The 10,079-nt window shown below is 52.0% G+C and overlaps 1 protein-coding gene across 1 annotated transcript in view; it reads right to left on the bottom strand.

Annotated features, from left to right (window-relative positions):
* Window positions 1-806: 806 nt before the first annotated feature.
* The window catches only part of LOC311234584 (hyaluronan-binding protein 2-like), a gene marked incomplete at both ends in the record, with an annotated part of 52,428 nt that continues 43,155 nt past the window's right edge, over window positions 807-10,079 (bottom strand). The window contains 2 exons of the mRNA XM_084321831.1: window positions 807-995; window positions 1,984-2,129. Coding sequence (XP_084177957.1) covers window positions 807-995; window positions 1,984-2,129 — 335 coding nt within the window. The remainder of the gene's footprint in view (window positions 996-1,983; window positions 2,130-10,079) is intronic.

The raw sequence follows: 10,079 nt of genomic DNA, 5'->3' as shown, positions 1-10,079 counted from the left end.
TCTCTCTCTCTCTCTCGCTCTCTCTCTCTCGCTATACACAGCTGTCTCCGCGAAATGCGGCTACGGAAAAAAGTATTGACTGTGCTTGCTGAGATGATAATAGGCTAGCGATTCAAAACGCGCTGCTGTGTTGTGAACTATAACATTAATTTAGCTGCTGCTGATGCATAATGAATGAATGGTGAGTTGTTTAAAATGACAACATACATGTGTTAATTATTTGATTTGATTGATCCGAGAGACAGAGAGAGAGATTGCTCCAGAGCATCTCAGAGCATTACATTTTCAACTCGACCTCCTAACGTGAACTGCGACCCACAAGGCACCAGCGGCAGCGGCCGCTACTGAGAGAAGCTCAACTCCTAGTATCACCAACAGTAGAGAAGCTCAGCTTCTAGTATCACCAACAGTAGAGAAGCTCAACTCCTAGTATTATAAAAGCAGCCACAAAGAGCAATATTAAAATACAGTAAACAGTGTCTAATCAACAGCCTGAGAGTAAAAGTATGATACAATGAACACGTCAAATGACAAGGAGGAGGCAAAGCTGACCTGCTGACCTTCAACAGCATTCTGGCAAATAGCAGAACAGTAGCAGAAGGTAAACACAGTGGAACCTTTTATTAGATCTTCTCATACAGTTAGTTAGTACAATCATAACCATTTAGACATGAAATGCAAAATATCAAAACATAAAATTCAGCTACATAAAAAAGATTTTTTTTGAATACCAGTAAGGTGATCGTTTTGAATACCAGTAAGGTGATAGTTTTGTATACCAGGAAGACTTTATGCTTTCTGACATGTTATTGGCTAGTGGAGGCTGTTGACATTGCTTGTCTCTTTGCTTTGATCCAGTCCAGGAAGTGAATGACCCGCGTGTAGACGCCTGGTTTGTTCTTCTTCCCACAGCTGTCGCCCCAGCTCACCAGACCATAGATCACATGACCTCCTGCAAGGCCCTTGTCACAGGTCAGAGGTCCCCCGGAGTCACCCTGGAACAGACAACGTCGTTATTTAGCATTAACCCTTTCACTACCACACTACAGAAGGTTATAACCAACCGTCTGTAGTGTGGTAGAGAAAGGGTTAACCGTCTGTAGTGTGGTAGTGAAAGGGTTAAACAATGCGGATGAGAGAAACCGGAAATAAAGAATAATGTTTCTTCAAGCGAGGTATACTGAGGTATACTGACCTCCCAGCCTACTGTACACTGACCTCCCAGCCTACTGTATACTGACCTCCCAGCCTACTGTACACTGACCTCCCAGCCTACTGTACACTGACCTCCCAGCCTACTGTACACTGACCTCCCAGCCTACTGTACACTGACCTCCCAGCCTACTGTATACTGACCTCCCAGCCTACTGTACACTGACCTCCCAGCCTACTGTACACTGACCTCCCAGCCTACTGTATACTGACCTCCCAGCCTACTGTACACTGACCTCTCAGCCTACTGTACACTGACCTCCCAGCCTACTGTACACTGACCTCCCAGCCTACTGTACACTGACCTCCCAGCCTACTGTGTATACTGACCTCCCAGCCTACTGTGTATACTGACCTCCCAGCCTACTGTACACTGACCTCTCAGCCTACTGTGTATACTGACCTCCCAGCCTACTGTACACTGACCTCCCAGCCTACTGTATACTGACCTCCCAGCCTACTGTACACTGACCTCTCAGCCTACTGTATACTGACCTCCCAGCCTACTGTACACTGACCTCCCAGCCTACTGTATACTGACCTCCCAGCCTACTGTACACTGACCTCTCAGCCTACTGTACACTGACCTCCCAGTCTACTGTACACTGACCTCTCAGCCTACTGTACACTGACCTCCCAGCCTACTGTACACTGACCTCTCAGCCTACTGTACACTGACCTCCCAGCCTACTGTACACAGACCTCCCAGCCTACTGTACACTGACCTCTCAGCCTACTGTACACTGACCTCCCAGCCTACTGTACACTGACCTGACAGGAGTCCACTCCTCCCTGCAGGAACCCGGCACACAGCATGCCGTCGTCCAGGGCCGTTCCATAGACCACGTCCTCAGAGCATTTCTGCTTGTTGATGAGCAGCACCTTGGCATCCAGCAGGTTGTTGGAGCCATACAGAGCTGAACCAGGGAAGAGAGAGACAAGGAGGACATGTTGAGCTGAACCAGGGAAGAGAGAGACAAGGAGGACATGTTGAGCTGAACCAGGGAAGAGAGAGACAAGGAGGACATACTGAGCTGAACCAGGGAAGAGAGAGACAAGAAGGACATACAGAGCTGAACCAGGGAAGAGAGAGACAAGAAGGACATACAGAGCTGAACCAGGGAAGAGAGAGACAAGGAGGACATGTTGAGCTGAACCAGGGAAGAGAGAGACAAGAAGGACATGTTGAGCTGAACCAGGGAAGAGAGAGACAAGAAGGACATGTTGAGCTGAACCAGGGAAGAGAGAGACAAGAAGGACATACTGAGCTGAACCAGGGAAGAGAGAGACAAGAAGGACATACAGAGCTGAACCAGGGAAGAGAGAGACAAGAAGGACATGTTGAGCTGAACCAGGGAAGAGAGAGACAAGGAGGACATACTGAGCTGAACCAGGGAAGAGAGAGACAAGGGTGGACATGTTGAGCTGAACCAGGGAAGAGAGAGACAAGAAGGACATACAGAGCTGAACCAGGGAAGAGAGAGACATGAAGGACATACTGAGCTGAACCAGGGAAGAGAGAGACAAGAAGGACATATTGAGCTGAACCAGGGAAGAGAGAGACAAGGAGGACATACTGAGCTGAACCAGGGAAGAGAGAGACAAGGAGGACATACTGAGCTGAACCAGGGAAGAGAGAGACAAGGAGGACATACTGAGCTGAACCAGGGAAGAGAGAGACAAGGAGGACATACTGAGCTGAACCAGGGAAGAGAGAGACAAGGAGGACATACTGAGCTGAACCAGGGAAGAGAGAGACAAGGAGGACATACTGAGCTGAACCAGGGAAGAGAGAGACAAGAAGGACATGTTGAGCTGAACCAGGGAAGAGAGAGACAAGGAGGACATACTGAGCTGAACCAGGGAAGAGAGAGACAAGGAGGACATGTTGAGCTGAACCAGGGAAGAGAGAGACAAGAAGGACATACTGAGCTGAACCAGGGAAGAGAGAGACAAGGAGGACATACTGAGCTGAACCAGGGAAGAGAGAGACAAGGAGGACATACTGAGCTGAACCAGGGAAGAGAGAGACAAGAAGGACATGTTGAGCTGAACCAGGGAAGAGAGAGACAAGAAGGACATGTTGAGCTGAACCAGGGAAGAGAGAGACAAGGAGGACATGTTGAGCTGAACCAGGGAAGAGAGAGACAAGAAGGACATACTGAGCTGAACCAGGGAAGAGAGAGACAAGAAGGACATACTGAGCTGAACCAGGGAAGAGAGAGACAAGAAGGACATGTTGAGCTGAACCAGGGAAGAGAGAGACAAGAAGGACATACTGAGCTGAACCAGGGAAGAGAGAGACAAGAAGGACATACTGAGCTGAACCAGGGAAGAGAGAGACAAGGAGGACATGTTGAGCTGAACCAGGGAAGAGAGAGACAAGAAGGACATGTTGAGCTGAACCATGGAAGAGAGAGACAAGAAGGACATGTTGAGCTGAACCAGGGAAGAGAGAGACAAGAAGGACATGTTGAGCTGAACCAGGGAAGAGAGAGACAAGGAGGACATACTGAGCTGAACCAGGGAAGAGAGAGACAAGGAGGACATGTTGAGCTGAACCAGGGAAGAGAGAGACAAGAAGGACATGTTGAGCTGAACCAGGGAAGAGAGAGACAAGAAGGACATACTGAGCTGAACCAGGGAAGAGAGAGACAAGGAGGACATGTTGAGCTGCACCAGGGAAAAGAGAGACAAGGAGGACATACTGAGCTGAACCAGGGAAGAGAGAGACAAGGAGGACATGTTGAGCTGAACCAGGGAAGAGAGAGACAAGGAGGACATACTGAGCTGAACCAGGGAAGAGAGAGACAAGGAGGACATACTGAGCTGAACCAGGGAAGAGAGAGACAAGGAGGACATACTGAGCTGAACCAGGGAAGAGAGAGACAAGAAGGACATGTTGAGCTGAACCAGGGAAGAGAGAGACAAGGAGGACATACTGAGCTGAACCAGGGAAGAGAGAGACAAGGAGGACATGTTGAGCTGAACCAGGGAAGAGAGAGACAAGGAGGACATACTGAGCTGAACCAGGGAAGAGAGAGACAAGAAGGACATACTGAGCTGAACCAGGGAAGAGAGAGACAAGGAGGACATGTTGAGCTGAACCAGGGAAGAGAGAGACAAGGAGGACATGTTGAGCTGAACCAGGGAAGAGAGAGACAAGGAGGACATACTGAGCTGAACCAGGGAAGAGAGAGACAAGAAGGACATACTGAGCTGAACCAGGGAAGAGAGAGACAAGGAGGACATACTGAGCTGAACCAGGGAAGAGAGAGACAAGAAGGACATACTGAGCTGAACCAGGGAAGAGAGAGATAAGGAGGACATGTTGAGCTGAACCAGGGAAGAGAGAGACAAGGAGGACATACTGAGCTGAACCAGGGAAGAGAGAGACAAGGAGGACATGTTGAGCTGAACCAGGGAAGAGAGAGACAAGGAGGACATACTGAGCTGAACCAGGGAAGAGAGAGACAAGGAGGACATGTTGAGCTGAACCAGGGAAGAGAGAGACAAGAAGGACATACTGAGCTGAACCAGGGAAGAGAGAGACAAGAAGGACATACTGAGCTGAACCAGGGAAGAGAGAGACAAGAAGGACATGTTGAGCTGAACCAGGGAAGAGAGAGATAAGGAGGACATGTTGAGCTGAACCAGGGAAGAGAGAGACAAGGAGGAGACAATAGTAGGACTGCTGCCATCATTGTTATGACCATTATTGTCTCAAAATAGTTTGAATCAATGATTTATGATCTTCACAACATGATTTACTAAGGCCTGATTAACTAAGACCTGGTTTACTAAAACCTGATTTACTAAGGTCTGATTGACTATGCTCTTAAGTTATTACGTATGAAATAATTAATACCTTAACTCATTGATTGCCAAAAACGATTATATTTGTTTTTGGCGCCCATGCGTTGAACGCCAAAAACAAGTATATTCGTTTTATATTTGTTTTTTAAATTATGATACTAGACACTCTCCCACACCGTGTGTATGGTAACACTGTGATAACGATCGAATCCCGATGACCTTTTGAGTACATCAGGGCCAGTTTCCTGTGGGAGATATGAACTCTGAAGAGCAAACTGACTCTGTAATAGTGATCGTGTGGAGCGAACGATTGGAGATTATTATGAAGAGGAAGAACAAGGTGACGATCCATCCAGAAGGTGCGTTTTCACAAGACTACGTTGGAGTCAGCATTCCTGGTAAATCATAAAAATACTAGGGATGCTCGATATTGGCTTTTTTACTGATACAGATATACCGATATTGTCCAACTCTTAACACTTTGGGTGCCATGGGTTAAATTCATTATCAACCGTAGGTTGCCGGCTCTATTTGTCTATGGAGAAAGTCCCCTTCTTTGCAGGGCTATAACTTTTTAAATTCTATTGCTACATTGCCATTATTAGGGCCCATTCAAAGTCCTATATGTATTGTTCATTGTGTAGCAACGTTAAACTTTTTCATTCACATATTCATAGTAAAGTATGGTCTAATGTATAAGTATGTTTTCATCTCTTTCTGCAGCTTTCTCCAGAACGTGATCTATAGCCCCAAATGCATTATATTGATGATGCAATACAGTTTTATGGCAATCAGCGCGATATAAAAAATTCCAACTAGACGTACTTCTAGAAGTTACTACACGTCATCTGATGTTGACCGGATGGGCTAGGGGGCGTTTATAATTCCGTGGGCAGCGTTATACCAATCATCTAATGTGGGTCAAATGTTGATAATAGCAGTTAGTATCGAAGACGGTAATTTTACACGCTAAAACTCACCCCAGTCTCCGCGCGCCGTTGGGCGATCATCGTAGAGTAGACATTTTATCATTATGGGATGTCGATTTACCCGGTCCATCTCCAGCTTGTATAATGGTATATACGTCCAAATCATGTTGTTTATCGAGTTATTGGCAATCGATCGCTATGTAGTGTGTCGAGATCGAGTCCCGGAACCTATAGCGAGTGCCCGGAAGTAATATGGCCGACCAGCAAAACCTATACTGCACTTCCTGTTAAGCGATTGCGCCGATCGGCCACCAGATGGCACTCCTGAACCGCCAGAGAGCTCAGTGGGTCCTCCTGGTGGATCTCAGGCCAGCGGAGGGGAAATATGAATCCGATCCCAGATTTTTGAAATATTGATATTAAAGATGCTGTAAAGCGTCCTCGGCAACTTGAGCATGGCCGGGAATGACGCTGTAACGCGGCTTCTGGCAGTTAAAGTGTTAATTTCCGATACCGATATCAACCGATACCGATACCCCCCCCCAAAACGGAATAATTTCAGGTAATTAACATTACATATCTCTTGTTGTGGAATGAACACAACATTATGCATACTTTTGACAATAAATAAAATCAGAATTTGTTCTTATTTGCTTGCCTGGGTAAATAAAGTTTATAGAAATGTAAAAAAAAAAAAAATTGAAAACCGATACCGATATTTTCCGATATCACATTTTAATACCAATATCGGCCGATAATATCGGTAGGTTGATAATATCGGACATCCCTAAAAAATACTAAAGCCAAACCGGCCGAAGATGTAACGTTATCTGTTCAGCATGCCGCAGTAGTCGCAAGAGCATTCCAGAGCCAGAATATTTCACTGAAATGTTCAGCGAAAACGACACAGCGAGACTACAGAGTCAGACCCAGATGAGCCTGAATGGATGCCAAGTCGAGAAGCAGGTAAGAACACCCATGGTGGTTTTGTGAATAGAACAATCATATGTATCAACATGAGGCATGAGCCCTTTGACCTGGAAATGTATTTGTGTCGAGCAACAAACACGAACTGTGCATGCTTCACAAAAGACGCGATATCTCTCTTCCTAGACAATTAGCAGGGATTTTTGGGAAATGGCCACTCTTTAGCCTGGGATTGCACAGGAACGGATGTATGTAGAAATAAACGGTTTGTTTCCTGTTGGAGTATATATATTGCCTTTCAAATGAGCCATAGTATGTCTCCATAGCTATACTATAGAATATACAATGGGTCTACAAACATCATTAAAACGGTCTGAAACGCTGGCGCCAGGGAGTAGAGATGGGAAAACAGCGTGGCAGTCAATGAGTTAATAATAAAGAACAAGTGGCTTGCAGTTTTGCATTCAACATTGACTAAAGGCTAATATATATATAGATAATGTGTCTGTCACCATCCCTACTCCTGTTTAGCTCTCAGTCATCTCCTCCACTCCTGTCTAGCTCTCCTCTCACCCTGGACCACCAGGCTGCTCTACCTCCTCTCACCCTGGACCCCCAGGCTGCTGCTCCTCCTCTCACCCTGGACCCCCAGGCTGCTCTGCCTCCTCTCACCCTGGACCCCCAGGCTGCTCTACCTCCTCTCACCCTGGACCACCAGGCTGCTCTACCTCCTCTCACCCTGGACCCCCAGGCTGCTGCTCCTCCTCTCACCCTGGACCCCCAGGCTGCTGCTCCTCCTCTCACCCTGGACCCCCAGGCTGCTCTGCCTCCTCTCACCCTGGACCCCCAGGCTGCTCTGCCTCCTCTCACCCTGGACCCCCAGGCTGCTCTACCTCCTCTCACCCTGGACCCCCAGGCTGCTGCTCCTCCTCTCACCCTGGACCCCCAGGCTGCTCTACCTCCTCTCACCCTGGACCCCCAGGCTGCTCTACCTCCTCTCACCCTGGACCCCCAGGCTGCTGCTCCTCCTCTCACCCTGGACCCCCAGGCTGCTCTACCTCCTCTCACCCTGGACCCCCAGGCTGCTCTACCTCCTCTCACCCTGGACCCCCAGGCTGCTCTACCTCCTCTCACCCTGGACCCCCAGGCTGCTCTGCCTCCTCTCACCCTGGACCCCCAGGCTGCTCTGCCTCCTCTCACCCTGGACCCCCAGGCTGCTCTGCCTCCTCTCACCCTGGACCCCCAGGCTGCTCTGCCTCCTCTCACCCTGGACCCCCAGGCTGCTGCTCCTCCTCTCACCCTGGACCTCCAGGCTGCTCTACCTCCTCTCACCCTGGACCCCCAGGCTGCTGCTCCTCCTCTCACCCTGGACCCCCAGGCTGCTGCTCCTCCTCTCACCCTGGACCCCCAGGCTGCTCTACCTCCTCTCACCCTGGACCCCCAGGCTGCTCTGCCTCCTCTCACCCTGGACCCCCAGGCTGCTGCTCCTCCTCTCACCCTGGACCCCCAGGCTGCTGCTCCTCCTCTCACCCTGGACCCCCAGGCTGCTCTACCTCCTCTCACCCTGGACCCCCAGGCTGCTCTGCCTCCTCTCACCCTGGACCCCCAGGCTGCTCTGCCTCCTCTCACCCTGGACCCCCAGGCTGCTCTACCTCCTCTCACCCTGGACCCCCAGGCTGCTGCTCCTCCTCTCACCCTGGACCCCCAGGCTGCTCTGCCTCCTCTCACCCTGGACCCCCAGGCTGCTCTGCCTCCTCTCACCCTGGACCCCCAGGCTGCTCTGCCTCCTCTCACCCTGGACCCCCAGGCTGCTCTGCCTCCTCTCACCCTGGACCCCCAGGCTGCTCTACCTCCTCTCACCCTGGACCCCCAGGCTGCTGCTCCTCCTCTCACCCTGGACCCCCAGGCTGCTCTACCTCCTCTCACCCTGGACCCCCAGGCTGCTCTGCCTCCTCTCACCCTGGACCCCCAGGCTGCTCTACCTCCTCTCACCCTGGACCCCCAGGCTGCTGCTCCTCCTCTCACCCTGGACCCCCAGGCTGCTCTGCCTCCTCTCACCCTGGACCCCCAGGCTGCTGCTCCTCCTCTCACCCTGGATCCCCAGGCTGCTCTACCTCCTCTCACCCTGGACCCCCAGGCTGCTCTGCCTCCTCTCACCCTGGACCCCCAGGCTGCTCTACCTCCTCTCACCCTGGACCCCCAGGCTGCTGCTCCTCCTCTCACCCTGGACCCCCAGGCTGCTGCTCCTCCTCTCACCCTGGACCCCCAGGCTGCTGCTCCTCCTCTCACCCTGGACCCCCAGGCTGCTCTGCCTCCTCCTCTCACCCTGGACCCCCAGGCTGCTCTGCCTCCTCTCACCCTGGACCCCCAGGCTGCTGCTCCTCCTCTCACCCTGGACCCCCAGGCTGCTCTACCTCCTCTCACCCTGGACCCCCAGGCTGCTCTGCCTCCTCTCACCCTGGACCCCCAGGCTGCTCTGCCTCCTCTCACCCTGGACCCCCAGGCTGCTCCTCCTCCTCTCACCCTGGACCCCCAGGCTGCTCCTCCTCCTCTCACCCTGGACCCCCAGGCTGCTCTGCCTCCTCTCACCCTGGACCCCCAGGCTGCTCTACCTCCTCTCACCCTGGACCCCCAGGCTGCTGCTCTGCCTCCTCTCACCCTGGACCCCCAGGCTGCTCTGCCTCCTCTCACCCTGGACCCCCAGGCTGCTGCTCCTCCTCTCACCCTGGACCCCCAGGCTGCTCTGCCTCCTCTCACCCTGGACCCCCAGGCTGCTCTGCCTCCTCTCACCCTGGACCCCCAGGCTGCTCTGCCTCCTCTCACCCTGGACCCCCAGGCTGCTCTGCCTCCTCTCACCCTGGACCCCCAGGCTGCTCTGCCTCCTCTCACCCTGGACCCCCAGGCTGCTCTGCCTCCTCTCACCCTGGACCCCCAGGCTGCTCTGCCTCCTCCTCTCACCCTGGACCCCAAGGCTGCTCTGCCTCCTCTCACCCTGGACCCCCAGGCTGCTCTGCCTCCTCTCACCCTGGACCCCCAGGCTGCTGCTCCTCCTCTCACCCTGGACCCCCAGGCTGCTCTACCTCCTCTCACCCTGGACCCCCAGGCTGCTCTACCTCCTCTCACCCTGGACCCCCAGGCTGCTCCTCCTCTCACCCTGGACCCCCAGGCTGCTCTGCCTCCTCTCACCCTGGACCC

The sequence above is a fragment of the Notolepis coatsorum genome, assembly GCF_963971535.1.
Source record: "Notolepis coatsorum genome assembly, chromosome: 9".
Taxonomy (NCBI): Eukaryota; Metazoa; Chordata; class Actinopteri; order Aulopiformes; family Paralepididae; genus Notolepis; species Notolepis coatsorum.
The sequence above is the reverse complement of the archived record's forward strand: the minus strand, read 5'-3'. Positions and strand labels throughout refer to the sequence as shown.